The 19,991-nt window shown below is 39.5% G+C and overlaps 1 protein-coding gene across 15 annotated transcripts in view; it reads left to right on the top strand.

Moving 5' to 3' along the window:
- Window positions 1-17,194, top strand: part of LOC116850552 — a 59,985-nt gene extending 42,791 nt beyond the window's left edge. For 3 of the 15 annotated variants that reach the window (XM_032828972.1, XM_032828980.1, XM_032829022.1), the window contains 15 exons: window positions 2,370-2,558; window positions 3,016-3,526; window positions 3,608-3,841; window positions 3,926-4,222; window positions 4,463-4,597; window positions 4,982-5,721; window positions 5,930-6,119; window positions 6,444-6,749; window positions 7,614-7,650; window positions 8,535-8,677; window positions 12,476-12,805; window positions 13,534-13,539; window positions 14,053-14,487; window positions 15,058-15,531; window positions 15,720-16,064. In XM_032828972.1, coding sequence (XP_032684863.1) covers window positions 2,370-2,558; window positions 3,016-3,526; window positions 3,608-3,841; window positions 3,926-4,222; window positions 4,463-4,597; window positions 4,982-5,721; window positions 5,930-6,119; window positions 6,444-6,749; window positions 7,614-7,650; window positions 8,535-8,677; window positions 12,476-12,805; window positions 13,534-13,539; window positions 14,053-14,487; window positions 15,058-15,531; window positions 15,720-15,791 — 4,099 coding nt within the window. In that variant the 3' untranslated portion in view covers window positions 15,792-16,064. Of the gene's footprint in view, window positions 1-2,369; window positions 2,559-3,015; window positions 3,527-3,607; window positions 3,842-3,925; window positions 4,223-4,462; window positions 4,598-4,981; window positions 5,722-5,929; window positions 6,120-6,443; window positions 6,750-7,613; window positions 7,651-8,534; window positions 8,678-12,475; window positions 12,806-13,533; window positions 13,540-14,052; window positions 14,488-15,057; window positions 15,532-15,719; window positions 16,065-16,109 lie in introns of those variants that run through there. The other 12 variants (XR_004379374.1, XR_004379371.1, XM_032828994.1 and 9 more) reach the window with 12 other exon arrangements.
- The last annotated feature ends 2,797 nt before the right edge of the window (window positions 17,195-19,991 follow it).

Genomic DNA, 19,991 nt, shown 5'->3' with positions numbered 1-19,991 from the left:
CTCTCTCTCTCTCTCTCTCTCTCTCTCTCTCTCTCTCTCTCTCTCTCTCTCTCTCTCTCTTTCTCTCGTATTTCCTTTATAATTTATAATTAAAATTTAAAATATTGCTAATCCAATATCTCATTTGCTTAATTTTGCTAACATACACGGAATTATAACAACTTTTTTTGTTATCATAGGACGACAAATTGCATGGTTGGAAATTGCTGTTGGTAATTCTGCAGGTTAATCGTCAATTAGCTTAATTGGAATTTGATGAAAGTCACCCTTAATCTGGAGAATTTTTAATTACAACACCGGGCAGCTGTACGCTAAAGCCGTGCGCGATATGCACCACTGTATTTCCTTTTTTATAACATACCTAATATATATATTTTTATATTTTACTTCTGTACAAAACAGAGCTATTTTGTCACGGACAAATTGGAAACGTGTTTAATTTGAATGTTTCAAACGTGAGCGTGTCGAAATTTTCGACATTCTCGTTTGAATCGAATTCGGATCACACTCTGGAAACGATTAAAATCCAATTAAATGCAATTTTCGTGGGCACATGTGTGACCGGAAAATATATGTTCGGATTTGAGTCATGTTATGTTAGATTTCGACTTGCGAAACCAAAAACGCGCATTACTTTATACTTCTGCTTTGTAACTCAAAATTTAATTCCTGCTTTATAAATCACTTCGTAACTGTTCATACGACACACTAAGGTGTAAAGTTTTTATACCGACGGAGTAATGGCGCGCTAATTTGAAAAATGGCGGGGTAAAAATTGAAAAAAATCCAAATAACTTGATTGTCAAGTTTGTCTGGAGACCGACGAGAGAATCCGGTCGCATCGCATAAGCAATCGATAAAGGCTGCATTCCGATATTCACTGCGCCAGTACTGAAAATCTGCAGTTCATGTTGTACTGTAGACTTTCAGTACTGGCAGTGAATATCGAAACGCAAAAGTACACACGGTCTAATTTTGTTGTAACTGTCCTCAACGTACGCCAACTGCGGTAAAATAACCTGAATACACGCGATGCAACTAGGTTATGAGAGATTTTCTGATTCCACGCACTATTGATTTATTTATTGGTTGTAATCTGCCGCTGTGATGGCTTTACGTTAATGCCCAGAAATGCCGTGTGTGCGCGTACACGGTTATAAAATAGCAGCGATCTGATTGTACTGCGATTTGAGGTTATCCCGCCTGCCTACCGTGCCGTATTTATTATTTCTCGCGGGTAAAAAGAGTTTCACTCACGTTATAACGTAGCATCGTGCGCCACTTACTTATCCGGCACTGCTCTCCGTGATGTTGACTTCGTTGAAGAGATAAGATCAGAGTTCGTTATCGAAAAACGACGCGAAGTATATCGAGAGTTAGGCGGGAGTTTACGAGAGATTAAAAGTCGCGCCTGTTCTCTCGTCGTCGTATGCGTGCGCGCACATACCACACACACATATGCACACATACATAACACACATATACACCACTCATATTATATATACACACACACGCGCGCTCTTGCGTCAACACCTCGGCCGTGATCCTCAGGCGCGTCAGTGGTCCCAATGAATATCTTTCAATAAAGCATTCCAGGTCGACGGGCCGCATCCCAAAGACTGACAAATTGCGCGTAAGGATGAGATTAGTTCGGCAAGGCGGGCGCCGGCGGGCATATTAAATGCAATCACGGTGTAAATTATGGGGGGGCTGCGCGATCGTCACGGGGGCGCGCGCGCGCGCGCGCAACAACGGACGAGAGCGATCGTAGTACCACGCGTCAGCTTTTTGGGGTTAACTCACCTGTCACGCGAAACGTTGAATTCCGTTCCGCGAATTGTACACACCGCCGCACAGACCACGCAGCTCTTCTCGACCCAGTGAGGCGACGGGACGAGATTTATTCGTCGTCGCTGCATCATGTCGTGTGAATGTCATTTTTGCTGGCTACTAAATTCAACGTCGACACTTGTGACAGGGCTGTACCGATGTGCTTCGGTTACTGAAGAAGTATAATAATTTCACGAAGAATGCGTTGCACGTTTCGGTAGCGATGCGTAGCGTCTTGAAGTAGCTTCGATTTAAGTAAGATGGAAGAGTTATAGGTATTTTTTTACTCATCTTGTGTCTTTCTGTCTGTCTCTCTCTCTCTCTCTCTCTCTCTCTCTCTCTCTCTCTCTCTCCTGCAGCAAATGACACCTGTATTGTTATGTTAGTCTCGCACGCAATTGTCTCAATAATTGACCTTGAATTTACGTAGGATGAAACTTAAAGAGAATGACTGTAGAATCCAGGTTACTCTGTAGAATCTTGAAAACAAGTTGCTGCACATTTGTACAAGTATATAATGGTCTTGTGTTGTTCCGCAGAATCATAGAAATTGCTGGTGGACGAGAGGTATTCTCACAGAGCCGTGGGAAGGTAGCAGCACGAAAATCACGATTTCTGGCTGCCTCAAATTCCATAAATAACGAGGATATTTCAACTGATAATAAGCTATCTGTCAAGAAGAACAACAAGTCTCCCAACACACAGACCATATGGGAACTACGAAGCCGGTAACTAAGTCTCTAGCAATCAGTCATAGATCTGTAATACTGTTTATATAAGATAGTATTCATAGCCTGATCTTATATATTTAAGACCATCTCAAGTTCACCTGCAGAGCATTAATCATGAATCTTTTCACATAAACTCAACTTATTAATTATTTTTTTTTTCCTAGTACAAAATCATGAAAAGTGAATAATTTTATAGTACTTGGAGATGATCATAAATCTTCCTCTTCAATGTAAACTTGTGAAAAGTAAATATTTTCATATATTTTCAAAATTAGATCTTTCACTTTTTACAAATTTACACTAAGGGAGAAGATTCATCGTTGACCTCCAGATGCTACGTAGCCAATATAATGATCCATACAGTATCTGAAGATGAACTTGAAATAATTTTAAATGTAAGATATGAATATTCTCCATAGAATCTTTCTTACATCTGTGACATTTAAATTTTCAGATGTGGCGAGACTAGAAAGCAACGCGCGAATCGGGAAGTGACAGAGACCGTGTTTGCCTCCGAAGTGCACTCAGTACGGCGCAACCCCACGAAATTGATTCTCGATTACGACTCCCCCAAGAGCAACCGTAGCAATCGCATAATTAATTACGATTCAATCTTAAATAGCAATAATGTAGAGTACACTACACCAAAAAGTATTACCGACCTGGACTATGGATTACCAAAGAGCTGCGTAGATTATCAGTCGAATCACAACACGCCCGCGAGAAGTATGGCCATCGTCAGCGACGGTGAGGTGGTTGTCTTCGACGATATCGACGACAATTGGCAGGGGTTGCGATTAGATCTGGCATCTAGCAACACGAACCAAATCACGACGACGAATCTGGACTTGGAAACGGACGATTCTCAGAGAGGTCGTATCGCACCAGAACCACCAAGTTCCAGCGTCGGGAGCACTCCTAGTCCTACGACGGCATATCACCGCAATACTTCGGAATTTTTCAAAGTAAGCAAACGACAAATACGCGTAAAAGAGGAACAGCGAAGTTCCTATGAATATTATCATTTCACGCTTTTATCTCGGTAGGTGGTAACGCCGGCGAGCGATTGCGAGGCGGATTCTCCTTCCCCGGAACGTAACCACAAAGTCGCGAGAGTCATTGGTGAATTGCCAATCGCACAATATTCCGGCAGTCCGAGACGTTATGGAGTTCGTGAGAATCCACAGCTTCCTAGCTTATTATCGTCGCCTTCTATGTATATGACACCAAGGCCTGGTTTTCCACAGAGAGTATTGCCGACAACACCAAATCACAATGAGGTATGTAGAAAAAATTGCACAAATCATCCATAATACTCACTAATCTTTTATCTGTAATATCTCCCTTATCTGTTTTCCTTCAAGAAGGAAGATACCTCTGCAGAAATTGTTGTAGACAAGACTGTGATAGAAAATATTAGCACTGAGGATCAGTCTGTGAATCCTTCACCACCATCACCAAAGGTCGAAGAAGAAGAGGAGGACTCTTTGAAGCCATCGACTTTACCTGCCGATAATATAAGCAGTCTTGTTTCGCCAGGAGGTAGCACTTTCGACTATCTATACGAATTCTCGGAGACACGAAAAGTATTGGAGGAATTTTTCAAGTGTCCGGCGCCAACGAAAGAAAAGGAAAACAATATAGAATCCTTTCCTTTCCAGGTAAGTTCTTTATCTATCTGCTTCTTGGGATATTAGAAATATGTACTATTTGTACATAGATTTATAATATTTTATTTGTTGAATATTAAAATATTCTGCCTGAAGAGACATCTGAGAGAAAACCTCAAAAATTACTATATAATTCTTGCTATAATCAGTAAAAGACGCACACGTAACAGAGGAGTTAATTTGAACTTATAAATTATGAATAATTAACAAGTCATTTTCATTGCGTTCAAGGATCTCGATTATGAACTGCGAAGGCAAGGAGGAAGTGCATACGTCGGTCAGCGATTAGCTAGTGGCCCACCAACGACAGAGGAGGTTATGGTACATGAATCTCCTAAAAAGCAACGGGCAGATTTTCCACAAAATGTAAGTATGAAATCTATAAAAAACGTTTACCTTTAAAATTGCTTTATTTATTTCGTTCATTTAAACTGTATCAACTTGTTTTTGTGTTGATAAAATTTTAAACAAAACTCATTGTTTACTTATATTATAAACTTGAGTACAATAAACAAAAATTTCTACAATTCAATAGTGTTACTACTAATTGTACGAGATATTAATAGAAATTAGTATTTAGAAATTGTGTTTGCTCCAGTAGTTGATTTCTAAATATAACTCTGTAGATAGTATTTATAGATAGATGCATTTTAATACTTACGCTATACGATTCCGATCTTTTCATAATTGAAATTTCGACACGTCGTTGCGAAATAAACACTTACGCTCAGTATTTCTTGCTTCTTTCAGACAGGTGAACACGAGAACAACTTTTTGGACCTCTCTGTAGGCACCGGTAGCAGCGAAGACCTCGGGGAAACCGAGGTCGGTTTACAAGTGGGACACTCGCGCAATTTCACGCTGAGCCCTGAAACGACTGATTGCGACAGTAATTGCGGGGACTTGGACAGCGAAGTGTCCCTCATGATGATGGATAATGAATTGATGCCGGCAAGTGGTCTCCTGGGCTCGGTCGGCGATTTGGGGAATAATTCGGATTCCCTGAGAATATACACCAGCATGCCAGTATTGGAGGATGGGTTATCTAGTGGGCACGCGAGCGATACCGACAACAATAATCCCACTGTGATGCTCATGAAGCGACAGATCAATGAAATCGAGAAGGAGATCATACAGAGAACTCGTAACGACATGTTAGGCACAGAGAACGACTCCGGGAAGGACGTTAGTATGAACGTGACGAAGGACATTTTACACACGCTGAAGAGCACGTCACCCGATCTGTTCGTCGCGAAAAAGGAGAACTCATACGACACGAACGAGTTGCAGCTCGACGGATTGGATCCGCTGGGCACACCTCCGCCGCCGGCGCCTCAAGGTCGGCAAAGTGTAAATTTAGAAATAGGCGGCGAGGTGGAGGCGGCCATCAAGGATATAAGGATGGCGCTGCAAAGGACTAAAACTCTACCTGTGAAATCACCATCCGAGGACCCGCCAGAACCAAGCGTCAGTCCGATATGGATACCAAGGTATCTTACGTTTTGTTCTATGCGGATAAGGGTATTCCAATTGTTGTGGATCGTACATATTCGTCCGATCTTTCTACCCCGGTTGCATTGTTTTGCACTTCTTCGTTATCACTGTGAGCACTCGCTTGTCGTCGGGTTGAACATACGTTTGGGATACCCTTTGGCTAACTCAGTATTTCGCGCATAAACGCATCTAACTAAGATATAGTATAATGGATGGCAGGCGGAGAGTCTGTATGGAGAGCAACAGCGAAGAATCAGAAGCGCGTCGTGTGGGTGACGAGGCTGACGTGGAGATAGAGGAGTGTCCGGATGAAGAAGAGGCGGACACCGATCTCGAGACGGATCGACTGCTCGGTCAACAGAGAACGGACGATCAAGGATTTTACGATGACAAGGTGAGCATATGTTTGCCGATATTCCATCAGATCGTGTTGTTCTCATTAATCCTCGTTACACCGATAAATCGTTCTCCTATATTTGTTCCTACATAGTTAATGTTTTGTTGGAAATATACAAGTGCAATTACATTTGTAACAACATATTCTCTATACACATGCATACACTGTAATATTCTCACTAGGTGATATTGAGAGGTGGTGTCCCCACCGTATATATTTAAAGAAATTTGAAAGAAGGATATGAATAATATACACATTTCTCTTATTCTGTGCGATTGAATAGCAGTGGTGTTCTACTAATATTGTCTTGGTGTTATGCAGGGGTGGAGGAAGCCTAAAACTAGGACAATGTTACCACCAATGAATGCGAAAGTCGCTACTCCAAAGCAAACCCCTCCCAAAACCCTGAGTGTTGCCCCGATAGAGACGCTAGCACCTTCCGAGCCCTTGCCCTCGACGTCTACCTCGATCTCTCCTCCTCCCGTAGTGTCTGTTATACAATCACCGTCTTCTGAGTGCGAAGTAGCCACTCCCGCGCAACCTACGTCGAGTCCGCAGAAGACCCCAGTCAAAAATTCCCCCACATCCCCTCAGAGTCTCAAGGAATCCAACAACAAGGTGAAAAAGGTGCCCTTTCAAAAATGCTACTGCGGAATATATTTTAGAAAAATGTAGATGTTTGTATCTCTAGTCAACCGTGATAACATAGCACATATTGGTGCATGACAATACTATCCTTCTGTTGCTATATAAACGAGATATATTTATATACATATATATACACACACAAAAATTAATCAACTTAAATACAAACTTACATGTAAATTTCGCAAACACGTTTTTTCCAGCAATAATCAAATACTTGTAGTGTCATAGCTAATGAATAGTTGATCAATGTTTAAGCTGATTTTTCTTTTTTTTTTCATAAGAAAGGGTATTCTTTCAGTGTTATCCAGTTGCTTCATTTTTTCTTCACGCCTCTCGCTTATTATGCTTGTTTGCTACAAGAATTGTTTAAATGCTGTGTTCATAAGAATAGTGCGTACTTTGAATCATCATTTATTCACAGTATTTAACCATACTCTGCTTATTGTTTGATTGACTAAAATAATGTTTAATGGTAATAAATAACGTACTTCATATAATTCCTTTTTATACGTCGAATGGAACAAATAATTGTTACAATTGCTTTTTGCAAAAAAGAGAATGAAAACATTGATAACATTTAAATGCTCTTTCTGCTACTCTACTGATATCTATTACTACCATTACTATACTAACACTATTATGACTGCTATTTATAGATATAAACAAGAACATTTCAATGTTTACTGACTGTTATATGGCAGTTACTGCATGGTTAGCACACGTATCCAATAGCTTAAATGATTACGTACATGATCATTGCGGGATTAAATTGTCATCGTTCATTCTATCAAAGTTTTATCTGTGCCATCATATAAAATGTACCGTGTTTGTTCTGTTTTCCAGGACAAGGAGGGGAAGAAAAAGAGCAGAAACAAAGAAGGTATTGTCGCATTCTCGTCAATATAATTCTTCTCTTCTTACATTAACGATTATAATACAGTACTAATATAATATTTCTTCCTATTGCTTGCTTGGATACACAAACTCGGCATCTGTCTCTCATTATTTTTACATGGTAGGTATCTCTCTTATTCTGTGTACATTTTACAATTAGAATTCTATTAATTATATCACTAGAACTACGACTACACATACATACACTTGTAGTATATTTTATACATTTCTGCATGGTTTAACACATTTATATAATCTCTTCTGATGGTCTGACGTTTAATTATCTTTGCGTGACTGTCTCTCAACACGCGTGATAGGTTTTCTAAAACGTAGTGTTTGTATGTATTTGTCACCTGTAGATCTCGCTCGTCGGTTGGAAGAGAATGTTTTCATGCATATTGGATATTTATAAATTCCTCGATAAGATTAGCAAGTGTATTTGAGTAGTATTAATACGTGTGATATTTGCGAGTCTCGCGAGTGCCTCGCAAAATGCGACGTTCAATGAATGCAGAATGTTTTGCAAATTTCAAATATAGAGTCCGTTTCGATTTTCTTACGCGTTTAACTGTATCATTAATCAATGCAAATACAAGAGCAAAGTGAACGTTCCAACTTATTTTCACGAGGACGAGTGTACAGTATCGAAAGTTTTGTAATTTTGTGTTACACGTGACATGAGGACCAAAATATTAACTTCGAGAGATTCGAGCGAAGCGGGACAAGAGGATACGCTGTTGAACGTTACACCCGTATCCACTATTAGGCCGCTTCGATATTTCTCGGAACACTTAGTTGCCTTTGGTGCACTGAATTGCGAAAGAAATGAGGTCAAGAGTTCTAAATGGTACGTGTCTGTGGCACTTTCAGACTTACTGGACGATCCTTCAGTGTTGATCGAGGGTGTGCTATTTCGCGCAAGGTACTTGGGATCCACACAATTGGTATGCGAAGGTCAGCCGACAAAGTCGACGCGAATGTGTCAAGCGGAGGAAGCCGTCTCCAGGATAAAGGTACATATGTGGAAACACATTTTTCTTTGTTCTTTACTTTAAAATTGATATATTATTCTCCTTGAACCGATATATATATATATTACGTACTTTTACGAGATGATGTGTACATATATATCTATACAATTATATACAGATATGTGTATATAAGAGCACAACTTATATATCTCGTGTATAAATAGAGTATGTATATGAAGACACTTTTTTTCTAAAGATATGCGAAGCGTTGAAAAAAGATCATTGAGTACAGTATGAATTGTTAAGTGATGTAAGTCACTGAGAAAAAAGTTCTCTATATTAATTTCCTAGAATACATTTCTTTTCGTTTGGTTCTGAGAAAAGCAGTAACTACTAATTAAGTAAGCAGATCGTGATTTGTCATAGATAATGCATCCATATAGAAAATGACATGTGATTGTGTTTATACATACATATATATATATATATAATGTACAGTGTTTTGTTGATTCGTTTAGATCAGTGCTTTCTAGTACAAAATTTGAGAGATGCATAATATAGTTTGAAACTAATATCTAGAATCTCTGTACATTCGCTATGATACATTTCGGCAACTGTTAAACTTCTTAACGATTGACTATTGAAGTAAAACTCGAGTTTTATTAGAAGATCTCTTAGATAATATAAAAAAGATAACGTACTTGCTTCTCAGAAAACTACTAGAATTGAACTACGAATAATGATGATAACGAGAAATTAGCAGCATGCTCTGAATGCTTTATACTATTTTAATTTGCTACTTAATTTGTAGTGAATAACAATGCAATATACTCATCTGCAATAATGTATTTTAATGTTAAAAATTTTTAACTTTTTGAGGACTCTTGAGATTATAATTTCTCGAAATTGAGCGCTTTAAAGTACTGTGATATATAATTGCGTTACGAAAAGTGGTCCGCGCGTCACATTGGCGTGCATTTTCTCATCGTACACGTATCATAATATTTACTACTGTTACTTTGAAAACAACGACCTATGGTATATGGTAAATGTATGTTACCTCAAATGGTTAAAATGTTAGAATCTTAAGTGATTATTAGTTAAACCTGAGAGTTTTCTGTAGGAAAGATTACTGTCCATTGAGTCGTGTCTCGAAACTCATTTCTACTTTGATTCTCTGTAGATTAAAGATCCGTTGCAAGACCTTAGATAGTTATGCCGGACATATACTCTCCCTAGAAAACAAAGCAAATCGCGTTTACGATACCTGAGACATACATTTCCGCTCGGATATCTCATACATTTCTTTTTTCTTGTTACGACTGTTACTTCCTGTTTTAATTACATGTTGCTCTTCATGTAATTTTCGGTCGTGCCGATCAATCTCTCTCTCTCTCTCTTTTTCTCTCTCTCTCTTTTTCTCTCTTTCTTTCTCTTTCAAAGAAACTGTCGATATTCAGCGAACGAAGCAGTAAATTCTTTCCTCCTGCTCTTAGGTTCCGCTCGTAAGAGCAATTAACTGTCAGCATTTAGATAATTCTCTTAATCGTCTACGATCTCTAACATCAGTTATTATCAGTTAGTAATTAACGAATAATTCTTTACGACTGTTCGGGAGAAGTTCGTCTTCCTCTATTCTTCGTGCGCTTCTTTTCTCTGAGAACAGGATCTGAATGCTGATTTCTGACTATCTATCTGATACGATTAATCTAAATAACTGTGAACTGGCCGTTGTGCAAAGAGGCCTGAATGTTTCAGTGTAGCGCCCCCCTTCCTCACATCACCAACACCACCACCACCTGACCACCGAACACTGTCATCTTCTCAGTGTAACTTTGATGTTATTTCTGTGTGTCTGTCTGTCAGTCTTTTTACATTTATATCTCTCTATCTATCTGTGTGTCTATCTATCTTATCTACTTATCTTTCTCTATCTCTCTTTGCAAAATATTTTTTCTACACTTGCTATCTGCATCCGCTTCCCCGTAGATTCTTGATTGACATATTTTACGCACAGGAAATTTATATATAGGAGATGCTGGTCTACTCGATAACTACATCTTCTTCGTGTTTCGCGTTGTATGCAATGAATTGTCATACAGTCTCGTTAAAGAAGAAGGAAAACATTAACAATGACGTCTTGTCTTATTGGCTAAAGCATCCCGTCGTTTCTAAGTGAACTTTTGAGAAATTGAAGAAATTTCATACAATATTTCATTTTTTTTCAAGAAAAGAAAGAGAAAAGGGATAACGAGATATAAGTAGAATCAGCGACACTATGATTTTTTAACGTGACGGTATCCTGCAAGATTGAATGTCATTAGCCATTTGTGTACATTCGTTCGTTCGATCAGACTTTACACAAATGTAGACGGATAGAGAGAAACTTCTTTGTGATATCTTGTTGTAGCATGAAGCGAGATCGCACACAACGTAGTTGAGTGGACTAGGATTGCGGGAACGAGACGTCTTTTCACTTTCCGATGCGAGAATATTTCAGTTTCACTCGCAGCAACGAGGAATTGAAAATTGTGCTTCCATGATCGAGCACGTGTCAAAAGCGAATTCATAATTCACTCAATGCCCGAGGCATAGATACACGGTATTCAAGCGGCTTCTCGTCCACAGAATTTCTATCACACCCATCAGTTCTGTTCAATAGCATTTGCATGATAACTTGATTGATTACAGTGCTACCAAGCTGGACTCTAGTGCATACAGTTTAGCGATAAGAGAACGATGTGTGATGCGAGGATTAAATAGCTTGTGAATTTGTTCCGCAATAGCGCGCTAAAATCTTCACTCACGCACGCGAGTATCAGATAGAATTATCTTGCAAGAAAGTGTCATGTATGATAAAAGACACAGCAATTTGCTATTTTCATTTGCTACAAGATAATGAAAAAAATCTCATTTCTTCCATAAACAAGATCTAAATTTCCTTTGTAATTAATATGAACAAATTAACATTAACGTGCGTTTTCCCTGCGTGTATCTTTTCAATAAGCTACATTCATTTCTTGCGCTTTTACCGTGCTTCTCGTAAACGGACTTCTCTCATGCCTGCATCCGGATTTTCGCATCACGCTTGTAAAGAGACACTTCGAATTAAAGCTCGTTATCACCGCCACCAGCAAAAACAGTAATTCTAAACGTGTGTCGCCGTCGGTCGTGTTCGTCTATGATGTTGTGTAAATCGGACTAATTGGAAAAGGAAACTTGATTGCTCATCAACAGAACATTGCCATGAAGCTACGAGTTGCTAGACGAACACCTTAGAGACTCGTTATTGAAAAAAAGATAGGAAATAATGAAAAAATCGTCATCGATGCATTTTTTCCTCACGACCGCAGCCGGATTCGCATATGCTCGCTCATCGACTTTTATCATTCCGTAGCGTATACGCTTGCACGTCACACCAGCTTCTGAACACTTCGCGAGAGCTTGCTCGAAGGCAGTTGCATCAAGAGAGTCGCATCGTACGCAAAAGTGTGTGGTGTGTGTATGTGTGTGTGTATGTTAATTAACGAAGCTATATAATATATGCATCTGTGTGTATGTGTGCAAATGATTTCGACTCGGTATTACGATCTAGAAAGACACACAAGCATGACACACCGTGTATAGGAGCGAGGAGAATTAAAGGAAAAAAAAAGAAAATATCAAAAAAAGTATGAAAAAAAAGGAAAAGAAAGAAAAGATTTCGAATTGTTAGAGTGACTCTCGTGAACTCTCATGAATAATTGGCTCTTTTGCCTCTCGTTCAATCGGTGGTGCGTGGCGATGTGTGACTAGCAGAGCCTTTGTTTGTTTGTTTGTTTGGCGCGTGCATAACGGAAGGACGGGCCAGTGCCGATGCAGGCAACACTCTTAAACTATGGGGGGCAGCATGGTTATGGTCGCTGCAGCATTGCCTCGCAAGGAAGCCTAGAGGAGGACGAGTGCGACTCGAGCGAAGAACTAATAGGGAGCGCTTCTGGTGGGGGCCAGTCCGAGTCGCACGCGCTTGGGGCCCAGCCGAAACTGGCCCCGATCAGTGGCTGCTTGGGGCCCACGACCGTTTTCAGACTACAGTTTCTCGGGTCGGTGGAGGTGGAAGAGGAAGGGGGACGTAAACGGCGTAAGCGCCTTAAGAACCACATGGTGGAGGAGGCAGTGACGAAAATAAAGGTCCGCCTTGCCCTTCATCTTCCCAAAACAGCAATCACCAATCTACCCACCCCCTCAGCCTGAACCTCCACCCTGTCGCTGTGTATAAATCTGCCGACTGACTGCCTTTTCGTTCTCAATTGAAAAGAGCAGTCGCTCGTGCAGTCGTTCGTTTCATCCCTCTTCTGTATATTGATTTATAGTGACCGACGAGACACGCGTAGCGTAAAGAAAAGAAAAGAAAAAAAAAAAAAGATTCGACTCAACTCATACGGCCGTCCTATCGGCTTGACGTTCGTTCTTTACTTTACTCCGGTGCTAAATTTATCGCAATCTCCCCCGTAATTGCACTTTTCGATCACCAAGACCGGTATTTGTTACCGCATTTTATGATGCACGCATATATCCTCTTCGTTCAATTGACGTAGCGACGTGGAAGAGTCTTTCTCTCTCTCTCTTTCTTTCTCTCTCTCTCTATCTCTCTTTCTCTCTGTGTCTCTATCTCTTTTACGAATTAAACCGAGGTCAGATGAATTTCATCGGACCCTTATCTGTCAAGCTCTCAGGTTTGACAGCGCCGTTGATGATGACGCTTAACTTTACACCGTTCACATTTGTTCGTGCACCAGTTACTTACGTTATTAGTGGATTAAGTGCTGTATGTGTTCAACTTGTTTATAAGGCTCGAATATCCGTAATTAATTACTCGTTCTTTTTACTTTGTCACACATGCTGCTTCCTTGTGACAGGCGTTGGTACGTATACCCCCGCGAGATCTGTGCAAATTGAGCGAATGGCACAGAGAAAAATATAAGCTTAACGTGAGATAAACTTAGCTAAACTAAGCCTTCTGGTTAAGAGACAATATTTCTCGTAACACCTAAAATTAATATTAACATCGTAAAATGAATCGCAAAATAATGTGCATAGATAAATTTTTTTTGGAGATAAATATTAGTATTAATTAATATTGATAATTTAGGATGGACTCCCATCCCAAGTTTAATGTTCGCACTAACCGCGACTGGCTTTTATTTGTCTTCCTTCTCTCACTTGGTTAGCTAAACCAAATTTAGTAAAACTGAACGTAAGCTGTAAAACTGGACAGTAAACGAATTGTTCAGTCGCAGTCAAGAATTTCAGCATGATGGTTTCACGTTTCAGGTCAGTTTTATTGCTTACGTATTTCTATGTGCCATGGCTCTTAGGGTTCAACATTGATCTAAAATTTTCTAAAACGAAAGTTTTTTTGTTGATTGCTTATCCAGGCACCGGACGGTGACACTCAACCGAGCACAGAAGTGGACCTATTCATCTCGACGGAAAAAATCATGGTGCTCAACACCGATCTGAAAGAGATTATGATGGATCATGCTTTACGCACGATTTCATACATAGCAGATATCGGTGACTTGGTAGTGCTGATGGCGCGACGACGTTTCGTGCCGCACGAGATGGAGGAGGTGCCGAAAATTAACAGAACTCCGAAGATGATTTGCCACGTTTTCGAGAGTGAGGAAGCTCAATTCATAGCACAAAGTATCGGACAAGCATTCCAAGTAGCTTATATGGAGTTCCTAAAGGCAAACGGGATAGAAGACCATAGTTTCGTCAAGGAGATGGATTATCAGGAAGTGCTCAATTCGCAGGAGATATTCGGCGACGAGTTGCAAATGTTTGCGAAAAAAGAGATGCAGAAAGAGGTAAGTTTTCGATATAACTCTGTAAGATCTTTTGTCCTTCCTAGTTTTTAATCCGGCAACGAGGATTTATATCCCATTAGCTGGGAGGATAGGGAGGATACTTTGACGAACATCCAAATCCATGGTCGAAACTCTGAATGCGGCCGATTTTTAAATACGATTACACGTTTCGAAAAATCTTCGTATCTATCGTGTCCAAAATTATGGTTATTAAGTTGTGGTTATCACCACAACTTAATAACCATAATGATGTTTCATTAAAAATGAGTTTTCTAAAATATTTTTTCGTTTTAAAAAGTCTTCATATCTATCGTATCTAAAATTATGGTTATTAAATTATGGTTATCATCGAGTGTCTCATTAAAAACCAAATGAGTTTCTTCTGAAATATTTTTTTCAAGTCGACAAGTTTTGACCACGAACTTGTGTGTTTCTTGAGCCCCATCATTGTCACACCGCGTTGATTTTGTAAATTGAACAAAAAAATACATGATGCATTGCATATACACTTTCCCTCTTCTTCTTGTAATATAATACATAGTATGTGAGTCAGCGTCGTTCTACTTTCAGGTAGTGGTACCGAAAGCGAAGGGTGAGATTCTCGGTGTGGTGATCGTTGAATCTGGATGGGGCTCGATGCTGCCAACCGTAGTCATAGCGAATCTGGCGCCGGCCGGCGCCGCCGCACGTTGCGGACAGCTTAACATTGGCGATCAGATAATAGCGATTAATGGCGTCTCATTAGTCGGCCTGCCTTTGTCCACGTGTCAGACTTACATAAAGAATTCGAAGAATCAAACGGTCGTCAAGCTGACTGTCGTGCCGTGCGCACCCGTTGTTGAAGTGAAAATCAAGAGACCTGATACGAAGTATCAGTTAGGGTTTAGTGTACAGAACGGAGTGATATGTAGTCTATTGAGAGGCGGTATCGCCGAACGGGGCGGCGTGCGGGTGGGACATAGGATAATTGAAATCAATAATCAGAGTGTTGTTGCTGTACCGCACGAAAAGATTGTTAATCTTCTGGCCACATCGGTGGGAGAGGTACGTAGAACAACGCGTCGCACAGACGCTCTTCCTGTTTTTTTTTTTTTATTCATCATCTCATCATCACTTTCGTGATCGACTTCTCTGCTCGATTCGACCTCGCAAGAAGCAGAATTTTGTTTCTACATACATACATATATATATATATGTATATACACGGTGTGGTATGATTGTTTGTTTTTTAGATTTTGATGAAAACGATGCCCACGTCGATGTTTAGGCTGTTAACCGGCCAGGAGTCTCCGGTGTACATATAAAAGCGTTCAGTTGCCTGGCTGATGCGTAGTGAACAGACAATACATCCGCCATCCACTACCATACTATCTGCTATCTTTATTGTACAGGTTATTCGATGCAAAGTCGCTTTGTGTTTCGATTCTTATGGAAGACTATTCGTACGTTCACCAGCTCCTGCTTAGTAAACGAGACTACATAATAGGTACGTCGCAGAAACGTTATTAAATATTTACTCAAGCATAATTTATATAATTATTGATTATTGTAAGAAATATAACGTAATAGTACCACAACCAATGAGATTCTCTATAACACGGACATAAATTTTCCAAATTTAGTAAGCGCCCTTTCCTCCTGCCAATGTATCCCACACGTATGTGACGTCAGCGTTTGATCTCCCGTTGCGAAATCGTGGGAATTACTCCCGATTGTTGTTAACCACCGCGAATTATCTTTTGCGTTGTGGACCCGTTCGCGTAGCATGCCGATTGAGCGAAAGGAAGATACTCGCTCGTGACACTCAGTAGCTGGATGTTACAGAGAATCACATTATACTCGCGCCAAGGAAGATGATAGGCGACGCAGATAATGCAGTTGCACATGATTATAAATAGCACAAAAGCTCTTTACCAACGGCTGGAGCAAGGGGCTGGAACTGTATATTACATAGTTAATGACGTAGTAATATTTATAAAAGAAAAGGATCTCCTTCTATCGTGGAGACACTTTAAGCTAAAAGCGTTTATTTAATCTTTTTTATCTTTAAGGCCGATGAATGTGCTCGCGGCGCGCGGTGCCGGTGAGTGTATTAATTTGTACTAAAATTACTATCTACCGTAGAACTTCGGAGCGCGTAAGTCTCGTGATAAATGCCGTAGTAATTATATAGAAGAGCGCGCAAACAGCAACACAATATTCACAAAGGGGAAAGAAAGAGGAAAAGTTTTTTCAGACGAGTAGATATATATAAATTTGTTTTACGATATGTATATATATATATATAAAATATATATAAATACATATATAAATATATACAAATATATACAGGGTGTTCCGCCACTACCGCATTATCTTTTAAGGACAGATTTCTGAGGTAATTTGAATTAAAAATCCTAATACAAAAATGGCGAGGCTATAATACTTTTCAAATTATAAGCGATTAAAGTTGATCAATTATACTAAAGTACGCGTGCTCAGGTACAACACACAATGGTACAGGTGCATGCACATGTCGTCCCTTTTCCAAATATTGATACGAAAGTTCCATACATTCAACAAACGTATGTATAATAATCTGCCTTTTTTATCATTTAAATAAACATATCGCAAATAATAACAATTTCATCAAAATGTTATGAATAAAATATCACATAATACATTTATGAAAATCAATAAGCTGTCACACATTTTACGTTTCTCTCAGAGATTTACAACTAATTTCATATCTTTTGCAAATTTTCACTTATGTGCATGCATCTGTATGCTGTACCATGCCTGAGCGCGCGTACTTTAGCCAATATAATTGGTCAACTTTAATCGTTTATAATTTAAAAAATATTATATTATATAGCCTATATTATATTATATAGTATTGTATTATAAAGTAATATATTATTATAGCCTCGACATTTTTGCATTAGGATTTTTTTCTTTAAATTACCTCAGGAATCCGTCTTTAAGAGATACACCGGAGAGATAGGCGGGACACCCTATGTATATATATATGTATGTATGTATGTATGTATATGTATTAAGATGACTTCTGTGGATAACCGCGTGTTATTGAGATAGAAATGTCACCAAGTAGATCTTGTATGCCTACATACCGCTTACTCTCGAAGCTGTTCTATGATATTGATATTCAGCTATATTACGAAAACAAAACTATAACGTAGCGCGCACTCACCGCTATGATATTTTTCAAAGCTTCAAAGTCCTTAACGCGCGACACGCTTATCAAGTGACCCTTTGCGAGGGATATACAAAAGGACATTGTCTTCAGCTTGATCCGTTTCGAAGATTCGAGGCGATTCTTTGACGAATGCAGCAAATCTCATTTTTTGGAAAAACCGGACTTATTTTTCTCACTTTTCGCGAATGGTAGTCCACCACGAGCTCGTGAAAATTATCCAGTTCTCCATAAGTTCACGCTTGATCATTCGCTTTCTTGGTTATACGTTCGTAAATGTTGAGAAATGGCTGTGTATCTAAAAGATTTTAGACTTCGTAGACGTAAGGTCGCACTCGATTTAGACATTCTCTAAGCACTCTCTAGACAGACATCCTACTTTTAATACTTCAAAAGAACCCAATCACATTATCCCCCGCCCGCTTCGACGAAAATTTAATGCGTGTAGAATGTCGATATATGAGAGAAATAACGCTTGAAATTCGAAATTCTTACGGCACGTCTATATCGCGTTGGCAAATTTCCTCTTCCCATTAGTTATCCTGTAAATTAGCAAAATATTAGCTGGCAGTTTGGCAGTAGATTCGCTCAGAGAAGATCGTGTTTCGCTGACAGTGTCTGATTGACGACGGAAAACAAATGCGCCGTATAATTTCGTTCAAGTGCAATAAAACGATTACAGAACGGCGGATCTTACACAGTTTCTAATCATCTAATCGCTAATCTACCATTACTATTCTGCCAGTTGCGATCCCGTTATCCATTATCCTGCTATGCGATTAACAAAATTTATAGCGAACATTTTGCACAATCTGTCTATTCGGGATGGTAGTCTATCCCTTGAGATATCCTGAACGTCACTGCGAAGCGGTGCGCGTTTCAGTTTGGCAAGTAGCATTATCCTCGTCTCATTTTGCAAAAATTTCCTGCGGAAAATTGGCGAAATCGAGAGTACGGTTTGATAATGCCATTGATTAGCGAGATTTTCAATTCTGCCAGATGAAATCTCGTTTGATTCGTTCGTTTGTCGCAGGAGCTTTTGCAGAGGTGCTTACAAATTTGTCGAAGTGACTTTAGTGACTGTTAAAAAGGGCTTATAAAAGGGCTTCTAGGTGCTTATCTAATCTCCATCAGCTTGCAGTAAGTCTTCACTCCCACCGTGTATGATATTTACATGTAAAATATGTAAATTGTACTCGACTCGATGTGGCTTCGTTGCATAGGCATACAAAGTGAAATCTAGCCGCTCCGAACTTGTAAGCTCGTCAATGGAAAGATTCCTCCTAAAATATACAGACTGACTCATCTCTACGTGCAATCGAACGAAATAAATTACTAATTGCAAGCACGTAACGTCACGAAAATCGTAGCTAAAAAAAAAAAAGTAAGAAAAAGGAAAGGAACGTCCTCTTCTATATAAGTACTATATGCCATAATAATCTAAGTTTTATCTATTTTTGCTGAAGATCTCTCACCTTCTCGAGCTATTCTGCTTCAAATATCAAGAAGTGTGCGATGATACAAATTTTGAGATTCCTGATGTCTGATAAAATTTCAATGCCAAAGTACATTAAGTAATAAGGTGTAAGGAGAACGACGGCGGGGGTATGCATAATTTTTCGACAAATAGGAAGTCATACACAGATTCTGCCTGAGATTGTGCGAACGAGGTGGAAGAAACATGAGAATACGATATATTCTAATTTGCGAGAAATTGAGCTTGCGTTGTCTTCGCTTCTAATAACGTTCAAACATATAAATGTAATTTATAGGATTTATGTGTTCATATAGTGTCATATAATATATGTCGTAAAAAAGAACCCAGAGAAATAACTCAAACTTGTTTAGACGAACCGCTGATTTCGAGTAAGCCGCGTCGCACAGGTGAAAGGTGCGGAAACACCTTTCCCTCGTGTTGTCGCGACAGATATGAGTTTCCAAGTTTGTCATTTTTTTGATCGCCGATATCCTCGAGGAGATCTCCGATTTGCCATATAAATAGACGCGACATTTCGTACGGAACGATTCTCGGAAAGGAAGGCACGGGGAAAGGGGGGAGGGGTAACAGAGAGCGTGTATGTATATAAATTTCTCATTGTGTAATTACTCGATAATGTAAAAGCGTGTGGAGAGTACCCGCTCCAGAAATCGATTTTGCACGACGAAGAAGAGCCCCGTGGGGAATGGTTACGTGGGAAATGTCTCGGGAGAGAGAGAGAGAGAGATGTATGTATAATATATCTACGATAATTCTATTCTTCATTGAAGGGAGGGAGAGAGAGAGAGAGAGAGAGAGAGAGAGAGAGAGAGA

This window comes from Odontomachus brunneus, unplaced genomic scaffold, assembly GCF_010583005.1.
Source record: "Odontomachus brunneus isolate Ranch 3 - 2012 unplaced genomic scaffold, Obru_v1 Obru_scaffold_005, whole genome shotgun sequence".
NCBI classification, from domain to species: domain Eukaryota; kingdom Metazoa; phylum Arthropoda; class Insecta; order Hymenoptera; family Formicidae; genus Odontomachus; species Odontomachus brunneus.
The sequence above is the reverse complement of the archived record's forward strand: the minus strand, read 5'-3'. Positions and strand labels throughout refer to the sequence as shown.